The sequence below is a fragment of the Ascaphus truei genome, chromosome 2 (assembly GCF_040206685.1).
Source record: "Ascaphus truei isolate aAscTru1 chromosome 2, aAscTru1.hap1, whole genome shotgun sequence".
In the NCBI taxonomy this organism is placed as follows: domain Eukaryota; kingdom Metazoa; phylum Chordata; class Amphibia; order Anura; family Ascaphidae; genus Ascaphus; species Ascaphus truei.
The window spans coordinates 299,064,468-299,086,910 of NC_134484.1; the positions used below are offsets into that span (position 1 = coordinate 299,064,468).

Genomic DNA, 22,443 nt, shown 5'->3' on the forward strand with positions numbered 1-22,443 from the left:
TTCTGAGGAGCCACCCCCATAACCACCACCACCACCACTGTAAATGGTGTTGCTTATAGCTACAGTATGTGCAAGAAGATGGTTGTGAAAATAAGACAAGGACACATTGATAATAAATGTTTTTGCTAAAGCCCTAAGTTCCCTTATGACTTTTAAAGAGCATGTTCAATTTTTCCTCATACTCACTGCTTTTCTGTTTGGAATGTTAGGTGGTGGGGCCTGATTACTGATGTGATTACTGCCAATGTGATCCCAGAAGCACCATGGAATTTACTCCCAAATATTTATTTTGTCCGAATTAATTTACCCTTTTATTTTGATTACACACTTTATTGTGAAATCATGCAGTATTTTTCATAGTTTTCACATTTGTAGAAAGTTTGATTTAAACATTTTGTAGAGGCTTTTTAATATGGATGACCTTATGATTTGATAAAAAAAAAAAGAATACCCCACACAACTTTGAAAAATGTCCTGCATTTTTTTGCATAGCTATGTGTGCATTCAGAGTTATTTTTATTTATGGTTCTCATGATTAAGATTCCAGGCTTAAATTGAAATGACACTACCTATATCTAATATAATGAAACAAACATTAAAAGAAGTCAAGAGAATGTGTTGCCTCAAATTCCTTCAACTATATTGCAACACATACATATACACACATATATACATATATACACACATATATACATATATACACACATAGATACATATATACACACATAGATACATATATACACACATAGATACATAGATAGATACACACATAGATACATATATAAACACATAGATACCTAGATACATAGATACATAGATACATAGATACATAGATACATAGATACATAGATACATAGATACATAGATACATGGATACATAGATACACATACAGTCATGTGAAAAAGAAAGTACACACTCTTTGAATTCCATGGTTTACATATCAGGACAATAACAATCATCTGTTCCTTTGCAGGTTGTAACAGGGGACTTATCCCTGTTCAGAAAACTTGCCTCTAATCCAGCAGTGTGCTGGTTAATTGACCAGCATCTGGCTGATTGGAGGTTTGTTAGAGAAAAGGCTCCCCCTGAGACAGAAAGAGAGATTCTTCCTGAGCTCACACGTGAGCTGAGCTGACCAAGGAAGCAGAAAGAGCAGGGAATTCCTTAGTCTCACACGGGATGTGGGGCTGAACCAAGGAAAGACTGCACACAAACTCAGGTCTTGAGCTGCAAGCTGATAACAAGACAAAGGGGACAAGATTCTAAACCTGGATCTGACATTGCCTTTGCACACAAGGGTGCAGACAACCAGGAGAACAGAGAAGCCTTCCCCTACAACTACAAGAGACAGATAAGACTTTTTTATAAGACTGTTTTCTATATCTATATATACAGTATATATGTCGCTATGATTTGGGCTGGTGAATCGCTGGGCTAACCCCACAGTTAATGAGGGCTGGACTACAAATGTATATATACTCCAAAGTGGAGCAGATTTGGTTTGCTGGTTTTCACGTTTGCTGTGTTTAAAGCGACAGGCACAATAAAGCCTTATTTTAATTTCACCTTAAAACAGTCTCCATTGCGTACCTCTGCACATGTCCGCTTACATATGGTGTTAGAAGTGGGATGAGAGGTGGCCCTTGAAGTTAAAAGGGGCCCCGGAGACTGCCTGTGAATTTTTTTTGTGCGTTTTACCTGCTTGCAGTCTTGCAAACAGCCTGAGCAACAAAAACAAAGATTCACCTGCAGCAGAGACCAGAATTAAAGGGATACACATTCCAGGCAGGAAATCTACACTGCACTGAAGAAAGCCACAAAACCACAGATGGACTCTTTTCCCCAATCCTAAGAGGAGAGAGAGAGACTGCTGAAGCAGGTAAACCTTACTTGCCTATCACAATAATGTGTAATATGGTTGTTGATAAAGGGGCTTTGCCTTCCAGCTGTAGTCAGGGTTCAAGAAGTGAGTTAGCGCTCCAGAGGAGCTAGGCTTTGTTTATTGTTTTCTTTAAAAATAAAATTGCGCTGAAGCAGTGAATACAGACTGTGACCCACGAGTGGTACTGATTCTCGAAGTAAAGACTGCCACACCGCATAGGACTAACAGCTGTGAATGGAGTATATGCAGAAAAGTGTGAAAATTGATGCAAGACTGTGCTGAAGCAGGGAAACTTTTACAGATGGTGACCGACGCAAGGTACTGATTCTGGGAATTTAAAATGGCCACCCTGAAGTCAAATATAGACTCTGCAAAAATGGGGAAGAAAATGTGTTCCTGGTGTAAAGAACCCCATCACGGAGCAGTGTCCCTTCAGGCCTTATTCAGACGATGAGAGTGAATGCATGGACAGCACTGCTAATATTGTATACCTTACCCAAGGGAAGAAAAAGTCTACAGAGATGCCTGTGAGAGCTGCGCCCTCTACAAGCAAAATATGCCCACCTGTAGGACTACCACAATTTGGGGTTCTAGCAAATACAGTGATAACAGTTGCAATAGCGCCTCCTGAGGTCGGGAAGAAAAATACACCTGATAGCCCCAAAATGGAGGACAAGATGCGGCGTTCCTGTAATGAACCCTACCCCACGGAAGAGTGGCCCTTCCAGTCCGATAAGGAGGAAGACATCTCTTAACAGGGAACGCGAACCGAATCACAACCAACAAAACAACCCAAGAATGGTGGGGGTGCCTGAACTCGATACGAACTGAAAAGACCGCTCTCTACACTGGCGACACACTTTATTCGAGCTCGGCTAGTCCCACGAATTCGGGTATACCCGGGTGTATTGAGGTTTGTGACTGTTTTCTGCCCGAGTGCATTGAGTTATTTTCCGGCAGGGATTGAAGCATTTTATTCCCGTTGGCTGCAATACTGCACAGTACATATATATATACTGCATTACAATTCATGAATTTATGCCATCTGGTAGACACGCGAAGCATTGCAGCCTATTAAATCCTAATCATTATCATTTAACAGATCAGCCGCTCATCAGCCAGGCATGAACCCAGGCTGGGAAGGCAAATGCAACGGGGCTTGTCAGAGGTGAGGAGCGGCGCATTCCAGGTATCTGCCAGGTACATACCGGGTATTTGCTCGAATAAAGTGTGTCGGTGCAGTATGATGACTAATGTGATTGTCAGGAGGAAGAGCGGGAACAGCAGATCGCTGAATATTTACGCCACCTAACACAACTGCAAGGAAAACATGGCGGATACAGTGAAGCTGCTGAAGTTTCAAATAAAGACGGAGACCCCAGTATCCCTGATGGGACAGAGTCGTCAAAAAAACAAAAAAGCGGAAAAAGAAAAAAGGGTCTTCACATACTAGGGAAGCGGAGCCGGAACCAATGAGTAACAATCCCTTGACCTGCCCTGAAGATGCCCTGAAAATTGCCAGGCGTGACTGTGATTTGCTTCGGGAACAATTGAAACTGAAGAAAGATGATTACGCGGAGCTACTGAAAAATAACATGGAGCTACAGAAGAATGTACTCACGGTGTACTCTTTGGCCAGGACAGAATTGGACAATCTCAAGACTGAGCTAGATAATGAAATGCTACTATTACCGCCATGGATGAAAAGCAGAGTCAATCCGATAGAATGATTGCTAATCTGAAGCAGAAGTATGAGTTGGCAGTGAAGGAGATTACAGTCTTTCAGCAAGAGGTTCACAGTCTTTGCCTAGAACTGAATGCCTCACAACAAAAGGTCAACACTGTCTGGACAGAGCTGGACGTATCCCAGAAGGAGGTTCATTCTCTTCGCACAGAACTGGAAGTCTCTAAAAAGAAACTTCACAGTCTCACTAAGGAACTGGACATCTCTCAAAAAACTATCCTCAGTCTTAATACGGATCTTAAAGTCTCTCAGAAGGAGCTTCAGACCCTCAACCTAGAGATGGAAGTCTCACGCCAGGAGACCAGGAGTCTCAAAGCCGAAGTGCGTAAATGGAAGGGGGACTACAAGGAGGCCCTGAATATTACAGAGACTGCAAAAAGAGACAATTTAAGACTAAAAGAAGAAAATTCTGATTTGACAGACCACGTCAATGAAAAGAATGAAAAGCTGCACGAGCTTGAAAAAATAAAGAAACTTTTGGAGGATGATAAGTTTGAAGCAGAGCACCGACTGCAGAACCAACTGCAAGGTCTGCAAAAACACCTCCAGAATGCTGAGGAGAAGCAGTGAACTCTGCAGGAAGAAAATCTGCAGGCTAATAAGGAAATACAAGTGCTGCAGGAACATCTGATTACCCAGTGTGTCCTCGCAAATAAGCATGATAAACTGAAGGCTACCCTGACCATCACCAAAGCATTGCTAGAGGCTAAGCTTAGAGGCCCGGTGATTCTGTTCAAGAGGGAGCGCAAAGAGGTCCAGAAACTGAGATGAGTATCTGTGGCCCAAGCAAAGAAGTTCACAGTGCTCCACAAAATAATGAATGATAGGTGTAAGCAAGCTCAGAGAAAGCACAGGGAAGAAATAAAGACCCTGAAAGGAGAATGGCAGGAAACACTCAAGAAACAGACTCTGCATACCAGTAACTTGCAGATGCATCCAACACAGGAAAAGGTATTGGCTCTGCCCAAGCATCAGTATCCCACAGTAACTGAGGCCCGCGAGGACAAGGGTACAGTGAGAGCTGGGGACACCACTCACCTTCAAAACAAGATTACGAAGTTTGAGCCACCTAAGAAAGCACTAGCCAAACCTGCAACCACCCAACAGGCAACAAACAGAGGTAGGAGTGCAGAATCAAAGCCAGAAGAATCCTTAGCTGAGGAAGCTGAAAAGATAGGACATTCTCTGGAAATGGAGCTGGAATCGCAACTCAATCCCAAAGAAGCTGAACTGGCGACTACATTGAATGGGAAAAGTGCAGGAAGACAGCTTCAAGAACTGAGGGATCAGGTGACTGTTCTTGGGCGCTCTTGTGATACCACGAAATGGACATTTGGTGCTAAAGTGGAGTACAAAGATGACGAGAGAAAGCGATTTGCATAAATGCTCTGCGACTGTCGCCATACAGTCTGCCTACAAAAAGAGGAGCGCCCGACACAGGGGTAAGCTCATGATCACATGGTCAGTAGAAAGACTGGACTTGGAAAAAGTGCTCCTTGAGCGACTGAGGACTGCTGATCTCAAGCACCTTCTGGAGAAGACACTACAAACTGGAGGAAGGGCTCCAATCCCAGCGGGACTGAGGGTTCTCCTCCTCCATCCACTCTCAGTCAAGTCACTGAGATATCTCAAATGAGAGTGGAAGGATGGGCTTTGGCCGTGGCAAGCCCGAGCTTCCCACAAACAGGGGAGGTATGTAACAGGGAACTTACCCGTGTTCAGAAAACTTGCCTCTAATCCAGCAGTGTGCTGGTTAATTGACTAGCACCAGGCTGATTGGAGGTTTGTTAGAGAAAAGGCTCACACGTGAGCAGAGCTGACCCAGGAAGCAGAAAGAGCAGGGAATTCCTTAGTCTCACACGTGACGTGGGGCTGAACCAAGGAAAGACTGCACACAAATTCAGGTCTTGAGCTGCAAGCTGATAACAAGACAAAGGGGACAAGATTCTAAACCTGGATCCTGACATTGCCTTTGCACACAAGGGTGCGGACAACCAGGGGAACAGAGAAGCCTTCCCCTACAACTACAAGAGGCAGATAAGACTTTTTTATAAGAATGTTATAAGACTGTTATCTATATCTATATATACAGTATATATGTCGCTATGATTTGGGCTGGTGAATCGCTGGGCTAACCCCACAGTTAATGAGGGCTGGACTACAAATGTATATATAACACACAGAGTTGGTGCCGCAATCAAAACCATCCCCCTTAAATCAAAATATATCACTAGGCCAGATGTAGGGGTTAAATTTACCCTCTGGGGGTGCTAACAACCCAATATGATATAAGAACACAAAAAGAAAGAAAGAGAGTTTGTTGAAAGCACACGAAAAATATGTGAAAGTACAAAATTGATTTTATTAGCACAAAACACAAAAATAATATTAAAATATACCTAAACACATACTAATTGAACACTGCTGAACCAAAGAATACACAATAAAAATGTAGGGACCCAAAATATGTAACATGCAAAATACATGGGTATGATAATGCAAATCCAGGGGAAAGTAATTTCCCCTGTAAATGCAATGGAGATCAGCCGATCAGCAACACATGATAGTACAAATGACTGAAAAAAACAATATCTACACAAACCTAAGTAAACACAGAAAAAAGAGCAACAGTGAAAATATAATGAATGAATACCCTAGATGCTGTGTAGCCAGAAGGTGGTGGCTAAATCCTGGCAGTTATAATAAAGAGCCAAGAAAGACAGAAAATAAATGTCTAAAATGTGCAGAGGTTGGGTCCCCTCAAAGTCTGAAATGTAAACAATGAGTCAGCAGAGAAAACAAGGGAGAAAAAAACATGAGAAAATGACTCCCTAATGCCAAAACTAAGTGTTACTGATATAAGCTATGGCAGACAAAAATGATAGTGTCCCAAAGGCTACCGTGGAGCAAGGAAATGTCCAGATACTTGCTATGACGCTGCACAATACATCCAGAGGAGAAGGGGAGTCCAATACAGAGGTAAGTAAGAGGCAATGCAGCCCCCGGCATCCCGCTCACTGTTAGCATCAGGCAGCGATCATACAGCAGTCACAGAACCTGACAAAACAGCTTTAGCAGTAAAGCTCCAAACAAGGAGATGGTCAGCACGGTGCAGCGGTGGGACACAGGAAAGTGAGTGGTATAGATACTCCGACGGCCGTTTTGCCGTAAGGCTTCTTCCTGGAGCATAACTGTGTGGAGTCAGTGAGCACTATTTAAAGCACTCCATTGTCACGCCAAAAAAAAACCCCTCGCATATCAGCCAATCAAACAAACGATGAGTGCTGTGACATCATCTGTTGCTAGGGCACGGGAGAAGTTTTTAAGAGGGCTCTGAAACTTAAAGAGACAAACATAAATATTCCTGCCTAAATAAACATGATCACAATAGGAAAAATCTCAAAGAGAAACAAAGGATTTAAAATAGAACATAAAAAGCATATCAATGACAGAAGAGAAAAGAGAAATATATAAACACATCAGATATGAAAATATAGTGACACATAGAATAAAAAGAATATGAAAAAACAGCTAGATATCTAAAAATATAACCAGCATAAAAGCAAAGACAAAAATCATAAGGGCTAAAAAATGAAAAAGTGAAATAAAAAAAGATTCAGAGAAACATAGCATAGCTAAGATAATCATTTATTGTGTATTCTTTGGTTCAGCAGTGTTCAATTAGTATGTGTTTAGGTATATTTTAATATTATTTTTGTGTTTTGTATTACTAATAAAATCAATTTTGTACTTTCACATATTTATCGTGTGCTTTCAACAAACCCTCTTTCATTCTTTTTGTGTTTATATATATATATATATATACATATATATATATATATATAGTTATATATATAGTTATATATATATATATATAGTTATATATATATATATATATATATATATATATAGTTATATATATATATATAGTTATATATATATATATATATATATATATATATATATATATATATAGTTATATAGTTATAGTTATATATATACAGTATATACGTCTCTATGATTTGGGCTGGTGAATCACTGGGTTAACCCCACAGTTAATGAGGGCTGGACTACAAGTGTATATATACTCCAAAGTGGAGCAAATTTGGTTTGCTGGTTTTCACGTTTGCTGTGTTTAAAGCGACAGGCACAATAAAGCCTTATTTTAATTTCACCTTAAAACAGTCTCCATTGCGTACCTCTGCACATGTCCTCTTACACAGGTCTTAAAATTAGGTAAATACAACCTCAGATGAACAACAACACATGACATATTACACCATGTTATGATTTATTTAACAAAAATAAAGCCAAAATGGAGAAGTCATGTGTGAAAAACTAAGTACACCTTATGATTCAATAGCTTGTAGAACCACCTTTATCAGCAATAATTTGAAGTAATCGTTTTTTGTATGACTTTATCAGTCTCACATCGTTGTGGAGGAATTTTGGCCCACTCTTCTTTACAACATTGCTTCAGTTCATTGAGGTTTTTGGGCATTTGTTTATGCACAGCTCTCTTAAGGTCCAGCCATAGCATTTCAACCAGGTTGAAGTCTGGACTTTAACTGGGCCATTGCAACAGCTTGATTGTTTTCTTTTCAGCCATTCTGTTGTAGATTTGCTGGTGTGCTTGGGATCATTGTCCTGTTGCATGACCCAATTTCGGCCAAGCTTTTGCTGTCGGACAGATGGCTCACATTTGACTCTAGAATACTTTGGTATACAGAGGAGTTCATGGTCGACTCAATGACTGCAAGGTTCCCAGGTCCTGTGGCTGCAAAACAGGCCCAAATCATCACCCCTCCACCACCGTGCGTGACAGTTGGTATGAGGTGTTTGTGCTCATATGCTGTGTTTGGTTTTCGCCAAACGTGGCGCTGTGCATTATGGCCAAACATCTCCACTTTGGTCTCGTCTGTCCAAAGGACATTGTTCCAAAAGTCTTGTGGTTTGTTCAGATGCAACTTTGCAAACCTAAGCCGTGCTGCCATGTTCTTTTTAGAGTGAAGAGGCTTTCTTCTGGCAACCCTTCCAAACAAACCATACTCGTTCAGTCTTTTTCTAATTGTACTGTCATGAACTTTAACATTTAACATGCTAACTGAGGCCTGTAGAGTCTGAGATGTAACGCTTGGGTTTTTTGCAATTTCTCTGAGCATTGCACGGTCTGACCTTGGGGTGAATTTGCTGGGATGTCCACTCCTGGGAAGATTGGCAACTGTCTTGAATGTTTTCCACTTTTGAATAATCTTTCTCACTGTAGAATGATGGACTTGAAATTGTTTGGAAATGGCCTTATAACCCTTCCCAGATTGATGGGCAGCAACAATTGCTTCTCTAAGATCATTGCTGATGTCTTTCCTCCTTGGCATTGTGTTAACACACACCTGAATGCTCCAGACCAGCAAACTGCTTAAACTTTGGCTTTTATAGAGGTGGTCACACTTGCTGATGATCAATTTATCAAGGGCATTTGATTAGCAGCACCTGTCTGCTACTTAGCATCTTTATTCCTGTGGAAGCAGTAAGGGTGTACTTAGTTTTTCACACGTAGCTTCTCCATTTTGGCTTTATTTTTGTTAAATAAATCATGACACTGTGTAATATGTCATGTGTTGTTGTTCATCTGAGGTTGTATTTACCTAATTTTAAGACATGCTCAGGAACAGATGATTATTATGTCCTGATATGTAAAACCATGGAATTCAAAGAGGGTGTACTTTCTTTTTCACAGCATATTTTGCTTGTAGAGGTCGCAGCTCTCACAGGCATCTCTGTAGACTTTTTCTTCCCTTGGGTAAGGTATACAATATTAGCAGTACTGTCCATGCATTCACTCTCATCGTCTGAATAAGGCCTGAAGGGACACTGCTCCGTGATGGGGTTCTTTACACCAGGAACACATTTTCTTCCGTGTGTGTGTGTGTGTGTGTGTGTGTGTGTGTGTGTGTGTGTGTGTGTGTGTGTGTGTGTGTGTGTGTGTGTGTGTGTGTGTGTGTGTGTGTGTGTGTGTGTGTGTGTGTGTGTGTGTGTGTGTGTACATATACTGTATATAAAACTAAGTGGGAATGCTTCTTTACCTGGGCTTTATCATTGTTTATACATGTAGCTCAAAAAGAAATAACAAGATACAATTTACTTGTGACCATGATGAAGAATGTATATTCAAAGTTAAAGTAAAAAAATTATAAGCAATTGTTGCTGGTTTTGCCCGTTTCTACTGAAAAAGCATCATAGTTCTTCATATATGTATTTTTACCTCAGTTTTCAAAGCTTCAGTCGGTGCTTATGAGATACTGTGTATGAAAAGAGAAGAAATCGCCAATGTGAGAGCACTCAAATAAAAAAATGTATTCAGACTAATAGTCTCATAATAACCCCCTAGAAGCTAGGGGGTCATTACTGAGACTATTAGTCTGTCTCTGCACAATACATTTTTTTGATTTGAGTGCTCTCACATTGGGGATTTCTTCTCTTTTCATATACTGTACATCTATCCTTACCCCAGATTGTAGAACCATCATATATTAGCCTCTCTATCCTCCCACTCCCCTATTTTCCCTAGTATAAACAAGTGTATACAGTTTTAGATAAATGGAGAAAGAAGAAGCATAATCCACAGTCTAGTGTCACAAAAAGCGATTACAAATTAAATGTTTTGTGAGAAATTATAGTCAGAAAATGAATGTTACGCTTTGGTCACCAATTCTTTTGTGAAAGATATTCCCACTAAGACTACTTTTAATTTCTACAGAGGCAACATAGGCATAAAGTGCATGCTTTAGATCCCAGTCTTTCTTGAAGGAGTTAATATAAGACAATATCACTTTAGCAAAACAAGTCTGTTGATGATTTATAGATGAGAGGGCAGGGGAAATGACCAAGACCTGTGTTTGAAAGCTTTATTTTAAATAATGAGAACAATAGCCTTTCAAATAGAAACTGAAGGAATAGTGTGAAGAGAGATTTTTATCTGAAAGGCATTGTTTCCTTAACTGGATTACTTAATTAAATTATACAGGATAATTTCTGTGGATTTTGTAGAAACAATTAAACTCAAGTTTATGAATAAACATCTCTGCCCCTGCAAACAAAGACTATTACCAACTGGCTTGATTTCTTAATCATTAGAAACAAAGTGGGGCTAATGAAAGTTGATTTTAATTGAACACATTTTTTTATATACAGATGGAGCTCCTCATACCTCCCAAGCCTGGCCCTACTTCTTCTCTCTTACTTTTGGCAGCACTCTCATACACCAAGTATCACATGCTTGCCGCCTAGGTGTCACATTTGTCTCCTTCCTCACATTCTCCTGTCACATTCACAATGTTGCTCAAACCTGTTGATTTTTCCTCTGTTACATTGCAAAGATAGGTCATTTTTTTCCTCAGTTGTTCTACTGCTAAAACTACCCTAACATATTGCTGTGTGGCCTTCCTGCCTCTCACCTGTCTCCCCTACAATCTATCCTAAACGTTACTGCTAGTACCACTTTCCTCTCTCCTAAATTTGTCTCGGCTTCTCTCCTGGCTTCCTATTAAATCCCATATTACTTCCCAAATTATCCTTCTCTCTTTTAAAGCTATACACTCCTCTGCCCGCTTTAAATCTCAACCCTTATTTCTTGCTATGCACCTGCTCGCCTCTTGCATTCTGCTCAAGGATGTCTTCTGTCTACCCCCCCCCCCCTTTTTTTTATCTAAAGCTCTCTACCATCCAAAACCTTTCTCACTTACTTCCCCACACCTCTGGAATGCCCTCCCCACCCCAATATCAGACTAGCAAACTCTCTCCCCCTTTAAGGTCTATCTTAAAACACTCTTTAATTAATCATTTAGGTAGCTCCCATGGCTAATACTATACATTACATATGCATTTACCATGACCCTTTGCATACATACTAACAATAACACCCTCCTACTGTCTCTGTAAATTGTAACTACTTACTCTTGGATTAAAGCTCTTTGGGGCAGGGACTCCTTTTCCTAATGTTTACTTTTAGGTATGGAGCTCTTATTCCTATTATCTTTCCTATTTTTATGTCACATGAATTACTGCTGTAAAGCGCTATGTACATGGATGACGCTTTACAAATAAGCATGCGGCTAAATGAAGACTTTTCCCGCTGGTGCAATGTGTGACGTGCTACAAAATGCATGGCTGGAGCAATAATGTCTGCTATATCCGTACATACATACACATTGCTAAACAGACTTGGCAGGTAGCAACCTGATGCATACAGTACAAAGATTATATTTAACACTGTTGCTCACACTGTACTCAGTTAGGCAGAAATTAACCTGCTTTTCACTAGATCATTCATGCACTTTTCTTGGTTTGTTCACCAATATAATAATAAGAATTATGAAATGTACTAATCATTTCTAACCCTATTTGGATGATAGAGAAATGTCCTTGAAAACTTTCTAGCCCTTGAGTCTGTCATGACAATATCATGAGATATTCGGTATTTTAATCCATCTGGTGTTTCAGAGGTTAATGGTGCAACCAATTAAATTTAAAAAATACTATTTGGAGTTTCTGACTTGTCATGAATCTGTGGGAGCTTCAAAGGGGCTTGACTGAAGTTGGGTGCTAAAAGTACAAAGAGAGGGTTTATGGTATGTTAACACCATTTGCAGGCCTAGTGGTAAAAAACTGATATTTTTTTTAGAGATAAGGACATATATTCTGCCAGACAGAGACTCTGACATAAACAAAAGGTTTTTCAAAGCATTCTCTGGAAGAGGTTTATGGATTGCCGGGGGGTGGGGCTATCTTATGCCATCCCAAGATATGAAACATGGAATCTGGGACTTGACAAAGATTCTGACTTATACAATTCTGATATTTGTGTAGCCCTGGTTCCCCCACAACTAAAGGGGCTACCGGTACCGTGTCACCTGTTGGCCCACAAAAGGCCTGAGCCTCCGCCACTTGGAGCCTGGGGGCATTGGGTGTCCACCTCGGTGCAGCGCCTCCACCTGAAAGGGATCCTAACGCAGTAGGATAAGCCCCTCCCAGGAACAATACAAGTAATACACACACATACAGGTATGTATATATATATTATATATATATATATATACATATATATATATATACAGTGGTTGACAAATCACCAAAAAATCTACTCGCCACACAAAAAAATCTACTCGCCACCTAGTACCAAACGTGTGCTGCTTGGGCCAATATTTACTCGCCCGGGGGTTAAATCCACTCGCCCGGGGCGAGCAAATGTATAGGTTTGTCGAACACTGTATATATATATATATATATATATATATATATATATATATATATACAGTGCTTGACAAATCACCCAAAAATCTACTCGCCAAACCAAAAAATCTACTCGCCACCTAGCCCCGCCCCCAGCCCCTCTCAGGCCCCGCCCCCAGCCCCTCCCCTAGCTCCGCCCCCAGCCCCGCTTAAATTTTTTTTACGTAAATTCCTAGTAAAACACATTCTTTTTTGACATAAGTTTATTTATTGTATTACATTTATACTTTACTACAATTAGTCCTTGTTACGTGTGTGTGTGACTATTTTCCTGCACCCATTAACCAGTGTCTGGACGCCCCCTCTTCACAATATCTAAAGCAGCAATCCCGACTGGGATCTTACCTGATCCGCAGTCCCTCAATGACCGACTGACGCGGGGATGACTGTCTGGGGGATTGGGTGGGGGGGTGTTATCTGACTTGGTGGGGATTACTGACTGGGTGGGATTACTGACTGGGTGACTGGGTGGGATTACTGACTGGGTGACTGGGTGGGTGGGATTACTGGGTGGGGGTGGGATTACTGACTGGGTGGGGGTGGGATTACTGACTGGGTGACTGTGTGGGGGGTGGGATTACTGACTGGGTGACTGGGTGGGATTACTGACTGGGTGGGGATGGAATTACTGACTGGGTGACTGGGTGGGATTACTGACTGGTGACTGGGTGGGATTACTGACTGGGTGACTGGGTGGTGGTGGGATTACTGACTGGGTGACTGGGTGGGATTACTGACTGGGTGACTGGGTGGGTGGGTGGGATTACTGGGTGGGGGTGGGATTACTGACTGGGTGGGGGTGGGATTACTGACTGGGTGACTGTGTGGGGGGTGGGATTACTGACTGGGTGACTGGGTGGGATTACTGACTGGGTGGGGATGGAATTACTGACTGGGTGACTGGGTGGGATTACTGACTGGTGACTGGGTGGGATTACTGACTGGGTGACTGGGTGGTGGTGGGATTACTGACTGGGTGACTGGGTGGTGGTGGGATTACTTACTGGGTGACTTTATTACTGACTGGGTGACTGGGTGGGGGGTGGGATTACTGACTGGGTGACTGGGTGGGGGGTGGGATTACTGATTGGGTGACTGGGTGGGGGGTGGGATTACTGATTGGGTGACTGGGTGGGGGGTGGGATTACTGATTGGGTGACTGGGTGGGGGGTGGGATTACTGATTGGGTGACTGGGTGGGGGGTGGGATTACTGATTGGGTGACTGGGAGGGGGGTGGGATTACTGATTGGGTGACTGGGAGGGGGGTGGGATTACTGATTGGGTGACTGGGAGGGGGGTGGGATTACTGATTGGGTGACTGGGAGGGGGGTGGGATTACTGATTGGGTGACTGGGAGGGGGTGGGATTACTGATTGGGTGACTGGGAGGGGGGTGGGATTACTGATTGGGTGACTGGGAGGGGGGTGGGATTACTGATTGGGTGACTGGGAGGGGGGTGGGATTACTGATTGGGTGACTGGGAGGGGGGTGGGATTACTGATTGGGTGACTGGGAGGGGGGTGGGATTACTGATTGGGTGACTGGGAGGGGGGTGGGATTACTGATTACTGATTGGGTGATTGGGTGATTGGGTGACTGGGTGGGATTACTGACTGGGTGACTGGGTGACTGGGTGACTGGGTGACTGGGTGACTGGGTGGAGGGTGGGATTACTGACTGGGTGACTGGGTGGAGGGTGGGATTACTGACTGGGTGACTGGGTGGAGGGTGGGATTACTGACTGGGTGACTGGGTGGAGGGTGGGATTACTGACTGGGTGACTGGGTGGGAAATGGGATTACTGACTGGGTGACTGGGTGGGGGTGGGATTACTGACTGGGTGACTGGGTGGGAGATGGGATGACTGACTGGGTGGGGGGTGGGATGGGTGACTGGGTGGGATGACTGACTGGGTGGGGGGTGGGATGACTGACTGGGTGGGTGACTGGGTGGGTTACCTCTGGTGTCCTGCACACACACGTTCTCTCTCTCCCCCATACATACACACACACTCTCAACACACACACACACACACACACACACACACACACACACACACACACACACACACACACACACACACACACACACACACACACACACACACACACACACACACACACACACACACACACACACACAGTCTCAGTCGCTCTCCCCCATACACATACACACACTCAATCTCTCCCCCATATATATACACACACACTCTCTCTCTCTCAATCTCTCTCTCACATACACATACACACACACTCTCTCAGTACCTCACAGTATCTCAGGAGCGCTGGAGGGGAGAGAGGGGAGGGGAGAAACACTCGGCTACTATCTCCCGCCCCGCGAGGACAGCGGGAGAGCACCGGGGGGGGGGGGGGGTGTCTCCCGACCCGTGCGCACAGCGGGAGAGTGCCGGAGGTGGGGGGGTATCTCCCGACCCGCGCGCACAGCGGGAGAGTGCCGGAGGTGGGGGGGGGGGGTATCTCCCGACCCGCGCGCACAGCGGGAGAGTGCCAGAGGTGGGGGGGTATCTCCCGACCCGCGCGCACAGCGGGAGAGTGCCGGAGGTGGGGGGGGTATCTCCAGACCCGCGCGCACAGCGGGAGAGTGCCGGAGGTGGGGGGGGTATCTCCCGACCCGCGCGCACAGCGGGAGAGTGCCAGAGGTGGTGGGGGTATCTCCCGACCCGCGCGCACAGCGGGAGAGTGCCGGAGGTGGGGGGGGGGTATCTCCCGACCCGCGCGCACAGCGGGAGAGTGCCGGAGGTGGGGGGGGGGGTATCTCCCGACCCGCGCGCACAGCGGGAGAGTGCCGGAGGTGGTGGGGGTATCTCCCGACCCGCACGCACAGCGGGAGAGTGCCGGAGGTGGGGGGGGGGGTATCTCCCGACCCGCGCGCACAGCGGGAGAGTGCCAGAGGTGGGGGGGTATCTCCCGACCCGCGCGCACAGCGGGAGAGTGCACGCGGAAGAAATGAGGCAGACACTGATTTGGCTCAACAACTCAGAGAAGATCTGCGCAAAAAAAGAACAGATTATCGATATCTTGAAATGCAGAGACTTCGAGAGAAGCTGCCTCAATACAGCATGAAAGAGAAAATAATTAAAGTGATAAACACAAGTGATAAACGCGCACACAGCGGGAGAGTGCTGGAGGTGGGGGGTATCTCCCGACCCGCGCGGACAGCGGGAGCGCCAGGGACCGGGGGCAGGATGTATCAGTGTATATATAAATATTTTAAAGTGCATTAAATTCCCCCCACCTCGAGCATCTGTTCAAAATCCTCCATGACCGGATCAGCAGCAGCAGCAGCAGTAGCAGACACACGCGCACACCCCCTCCCCCCCCCCCCCCCCATCATTACTTTACCCGTGCAGAGAAGGAAGGGCGGTTTGAAGTCCTGGTAAACTCCATCCTGCGTCACAGCCAATCAGCTATCAGATAAAGGGATTTTTTTTTTTTCGAGCAGGGATTTTTTTTTTTTTGCAGAGCAGGGGAAAAGTTACTGGCCACGAGCCAATATCCGATCGCAGCTGGCGAGCTGGCGACCGGGTTTGTCGAGCACTGTATATATATATATATATATATATATATATATATATATATATATATATATATATATATATATATATGTATGTTCTTCAGTAATATAACTTTTTTATTGGACTAACAATTTATGTCATAGGACAAGCTTTCGAGAGTTCTCCTCTCTTCATCAGGTCAGCAATACTGATATACAAAGGATTCTATGGCTAAAACAGTGTTATAATATGTATATAATAAAAGCATTTCGTTAGCCACAGAACGGTATCATCTATTTCTTTTTTGATTATTGAAGCTCGGCTAACACGGTACTGATACCTCTACATAAAAATATATATATCAGGGGATTCCCCTGATGAAATCCGCTGAGACGGATGAAACGCGTAGGGTCACGTGGTACAGGAACTACGGTGGTCGAGCAACCCAGACGCCAGAGCAAAGACGTCAGTGCAGGAGTCCCCTGCTTCGTGATTGGTGGAAGTTCGAGTGCAGCCGCAAATACCATTAATCCCATCCAGGTTGACGGAGAGAGGTTGGAACGGCAGCACCGACAACAGCAAGGCTTACTTACAGTGGCAGTAACCGTATGCAGACGGAGGACGGCTGTGAGATTTGGACATCGGTCTGGTGCATGGGCTGGTCCCATAATATGCTTATATTTTACTGACAAAGTGTGAGTTGGCAATCGTCTGTTCATGGCAAATTAAAACCTTTTATATCTGATTTTACACAAGGATTGGGCGCTTTTTCTTTCTTTTTTTTTTCTTTCTAATATATATATATATATATGCAAGAATCAGCACTCCTGGTATAAATAATAATATGTAGATAGGAAAAATAAGGGATGTCCCCATGGGACTGATGCTACAACTTTTTAGGTATAGTGTGGACAAGTGGAGAGAGTCAGTAAGAAACCACCGCAGCAACAAGATAATCAATAAGTCCATTAACATATGATTGTAGACCTCTATCATTGATGGGGGGCGTTTAAAGCACGGCTGGTAGAGATACCCCGGAGCCCTATCTGGACAGAACTCAGGAGTAAATCACAATTCCAGCTACTGCTAGCCTCACCTACATCTTGTGATCGAGAGGTAAATCCTGCCGGTATACATCATTCCTTGAACTGAAGAACTGCCGGGTGCTGCTGTGAAGGAGCGTTGCTTGTTGCTGTGTGATGCGGTGGTGTGCTCCTGCTCGCAAATGGTGTAGAGAGGTAGGCAAATGGTGAACAGACGGCGGTCACTGCTCCACTGAAAAAACTCTCCAACCAGGCGTGTAAAACAAAAAAACTTTAATGCATCAAAACGAACAACCTCATGTCAGTGACACTCTGACGCGTTTCGTTCTGGGAACAGAACTTTATCAAAATGTTCACCATTTGCCTACCTAAATAATAATATGGCCTGGTGCCTTTCCCTTAAAGATAAATAGAATATACGTTAATATAACTGATAAAGTAGAGACAGCACAGTAGGTAGATAACAAAAAGGTTATATTAACTTAAACAGCATAGACATTATGAATAACCGACGTTTCAACACCACAGAGGGGTTGTGTATACAGTGCTACCAACAAGTGAATGCATACATACCTAAAACCCAGTGACTCCACCCCATACTCAATTAGAGTAACCACAAACATTTGTACATACCAGGTGCTTCCCATGAGATCTCATAATCACAAATGAGGGGCCATCTTGTATATTGGAGAAGCCTCTAGTGTCAAAATTAGCTGAACGCTCCCATCCAATCAAGGATCCACGTTCCCGGTAGTCATGACGCTGCTGCAGTCGCGGGTGTCTTTACAATCTGAGATCTCCGGCTGCAGCAACGTGATGTCAATTTCAGCAGCCAATACATGTCCAGATGTTTACATTGATTGGCTGCTGAAATTGAGACATGGCAGTGGGGATGGGGGGGGTCCAGCCCAGTGCAACCTCCATTTGCTCTGCGCCCATTTGCTCTGCACCCGTGACACTGCGCCGCCGCCTGCCTGCCCGCTCTGTCAGATCATTCCTTCTGCTGGGGATAATCACACATCGCAGAGTAGATGGAGGCGCACACACGCGGATGTGCGAACGCAGCATCGCAATTCCCCCTGTGTGAACGCGGCCTACGGGGGGGTACTCTGGCCTAATCTGAGTGCCACTGAAACTCAGACCCTACCTTTCCCTTCTCTGTCCTGGCTCTGACTGGTGTGGTCCCGCTGAGCGTGCCAATTGTATCTTTTCCTCAGCAGGGGAATCCCGCAGCCCAATTGGATGGTTTGCGCCATGTGTCCCTACTCCCAGAGGCTCATGGGAGTTGTAGTTCCCTTGCGGAGCTATGTGTCTAATGGCCGCCTCTCCGTCTAAGCTTCTGCGCATGCGCGATCTCGTGCATGCACACTGATGCCCAAAATGGCGACGCCCTCTCGGCATCCCACCACGGAGCTCCTGGTGACCCGGTCGCCCCTCCTGCAGCACCGGCACATCACCCTCCCTACACAGGTAGCCGTCCTATTCCCGCAGCCCGGAGGTAAGAGGGGGACTTGGCTACATCTGCATTCGTGACAGGGTGATGAGCGCAAGGGGTCCAGATATGGGAGGTCTGGCAGGTACTGGGGAACAGATATTCATTTGTTGCTCAGGTTTAGGATTAAGACAGTCACATATTTCTATGTATTTGTTAAGGAAATTTAAGAGTGCGTTTAGATATTGAGGTTAGTTTAAACGTAATTTTGTAGAAGGTTTTTTTCTCTGTCGTAAAACCATCAATCTCACAGCTGGTTTACGACAGGGGGTGGGCTTATGTTGTTTCCATGGGAAAAAAGAATATTTAAGTCTGAGCAAAGATTATGAAAATTAGATTTCAACAAAGGTGCGTTTCAACCAAACACGTGAAGCTCATGTTCCTGGACCAGTGACATCTCTGGGGAAAACCTATGGCATAGGGTAATGTATAGGGTGTTCTGTTTATGTTCCTCCTTTTTATTTTGAGAAACTGTTCTGCATTTATTGTAATTATATGTTCTTGTAATACTTTTTATTTTACTTATTAAATGTTTTAATATATATATATATATATAAATACAGTGTTTAGATTACAGAAAAAAAAGTATTACAGTGATAAGATGAATTCTGCTACAAATTCCAAATCTACGACGTTTACTTTAGTCTTATAAATATCCATATAATACATTTGGAAGAAAATGTTAACATTTCATACAGGCAATTTACCAATTGCAAAACAGATTGAAATATAAGAATATGGAAAATATGCAAGTAGTTTGGAAAATGCGGAAGTTGTTATTTGGGTCATGTATGAGTTAAAGACCATGAATATTCTCCCAGTTGCAACTGAGTAGACAAGAGACAATATAGGTCAGTTGGAGGTTGGATAGTAATCCACTACTTTTGTAGCTGGGAAACTATGCTAAAGGGCTCTTGAATTAAATGTATTCACATACACATTACCTTGAGGAAATTATGAATACTAAAAAAAATTATTAAAAACAAAAAGTGTTTTTCTTCTTCTCATTTACAGTATTTCACATGTCCCACAAAGTGACCACATTGGTGCCTGAAAGTTGTCTCCTCATTGTGCTCGGACTTTTCCTGGGTGGTATAGTATGGGCTGCGGACCACATTGCCTCTTTTACCTTAACTCCAACCGTATTCTTCTTCTATTTACTGCCACCAATTGTACTAGATGCAGGATACTTTATGCCAAACAGACTGTTTTTTGGGAATCTTGGCACTATTCTTCTGTATGCTGTAATTGGGACAGTGTGGAATGCTGCCGCAATAGGACTTTCACTTTATGGTGTTTACATGACTGGAATAATGGGTAAGGCCTGGTGACATTTCCTGATCTGTCCTTTTTTCATTGCTGGTTCTAAAAGTATTGTTTAAATGTTTATCTTGTTCCTTGTTGGCAAAGGCATGAGAAATTTGAGATATTTTCCCTGTAACTATACAATTAAATGTAATGTGTAACTATTAATTCTGGCCTCTTGACAAAGAGAAACATCTTGGGATAATATGTTGTGAGTCATGCTTACAATCAGAATTGTTGCCTATGCTGCAGACTATACAATTATTAATTTAAATATTTTCTCTGGTAAATTATTTTAAACGTTGCTTATTGAATTAAAATTTTATAATATATAATTACTCAGCTTTACTCAAATCTAAAAGTAACAGTATTCATGTAAGTAACATGAAGATGATTAAGTTTCAAACTTCAATTTTATGCCATTAAATTAAGAGCATCATGGACAAATTCCAGTTCCGTATTTTGCATTTATTTATATACCTTTCTATTATATAAATAAATCTGAAATCAATAGCATTTATCTATCTGTAGATCAGTGTGAAATGGAAGGAACTATTGTAACAAAAGGAATTATGTACTTTTCTAATGTTAAGCCACTGAATTTCAGATAATGTAAAATCTTAAATAAATTAATTTGCCGTATGATTCGTGATTACGGTTGATAGACAGAAATTCGGCATTTCCTCACTTTAGCCACAGAGACCCACAATGATTTTATAACATAAATATGACCAATATGTCCTCATGTTTTTGACCGCTTCAGATGATATAGAATAAGCCTCAGTCAGGATGCATAGCCCTGAATATGACTTCCTGACTAGAGATATGCAAATTTAGCTAAATTTGTTTCGTCTTCTGTATGTTTTGTTTGTACTTTTAAAAAAGTTATAATTCTCGAAAAAGGTTTGGTAGTTTGGTCGAAACAACTCAAATGTGGGTTTTGCTGGAGAGGGAAAAATATTGTTTTTGTGCCTCACAAAAAAGAAAAGCGTATTTGTTGAAAGCATTGAAAATGTTTGAATGCCCCTCTTCTTTTAAAGGAAATCTCGAGATTTCATTACTGGAGTTCCTTCTTTTTGGAAGCCTTATTGCTGCAGTTGACCCAGTAGCTGTGCTTGCAGTGTTTGAAGAAGTGCATGTCAATGAAGTCCTTTTTATCATTGTTTTTGGAGAATCTCTTCTGAATGATGCTGTTACAGTGGTAAGGAGATAAATATAGTTTCTCAAACTATTGCATGCAAAAGCTTATTACAGTATTTGTAATCATTTGGTATTTGTTTGAATGTCATTCGCATCGAACACTGAATTCCTGTGAAAGAAGAGCCAGAACCTAAGAAAGGCTCATTGTTCGATTTTTATTTTTTAAATATGCTGTGCAAATTTTGGGTTAACAAACAGAAAACTCACAATATGGTCCAAAAAAAAATACAATTCCTGTTTATTTTGATTTTTTTCAATAATTTTTCAATAATTATTTATAAATCCAAAGCCTTTCAAGTTCTGCCAAACCAAAACATGATTTAGAACCTAAATACAAGTGAAAGTGCCCTCCCTTAATAACATAGTCACAAATATGCAACAGTTCTGAAGTACACTCTGTTTGATTAAGCTCTCTAAAAAAAAATAAAAGAAGGTATACTTCAATTTAACACAATATATATTATGTGCAGTAAACCTGAGCAGCCACATCCTTATTTCTAAGAAGAATCTTCCATAAAATTTAGATATGATAAAAATATCTGTAAGGCCTCAATTATACCAAGAGCTGCAGGGCGTCAGCGCTATCCTGTAACGTCACCCTGTGCTGCCGCCGAGCAGCATCTTGATTATACTGGGTGACAGAGCAGAGGAGGCTTGGAGATGTGGCGGAGGCGTGGCTATGAGCGGTTCGCCCTCATAGGCTGAACCGCTCACGTGACATGGCCGTCGTTAGAGAAAAACAAATTTGGAGGTCTCTTCCCCAGCCGTCGGCTTTGCAGTATGGCGCTCCGCAACCGTCGCCATCACTATGAGCACTTTAATTGTATTTATGCTACTTGTTTTGGCGCCGCTCCATGCTATGCCGCATGTGTTTTTCGGTATAATCACGGCCTAAAGGAGGATGAAAGTGCACGTCTTGATGAGAAAGTTCCTGAACCATCTTTGACATATGAGGTTGTTGAAGTAGTATCTT

General features: G+C 42.9%; 1 protein-coding gene across 2 annotated transcripts in view; it reads left to right on the forward strand.

Moving 5' to 3' along the window:
• The window catches only part of SLC9A3 (solute carrier family 9 member A3), a 162,459-nt gene that overhangs the window by 37,299 nt on the left and 102,717 nt on the right, over positions 1–22,443 (forward strand). For both annotated transcript variants that reach the window (XM_075586398.1, XM_075586397.1), the window contains exons 2-3: positions 19,980–20,282; positions 21,311–21,471. In XM_075586398.1, coding sequence (XP_075442513.1) covers positions 19,980–20,282; positions 21,311–21,471 — 464 coding nt within the window. The remainder of the gene's footprint in view (positions 1–19,979; positions 20,283–21,310; positions 21,472–22,443) is intronic.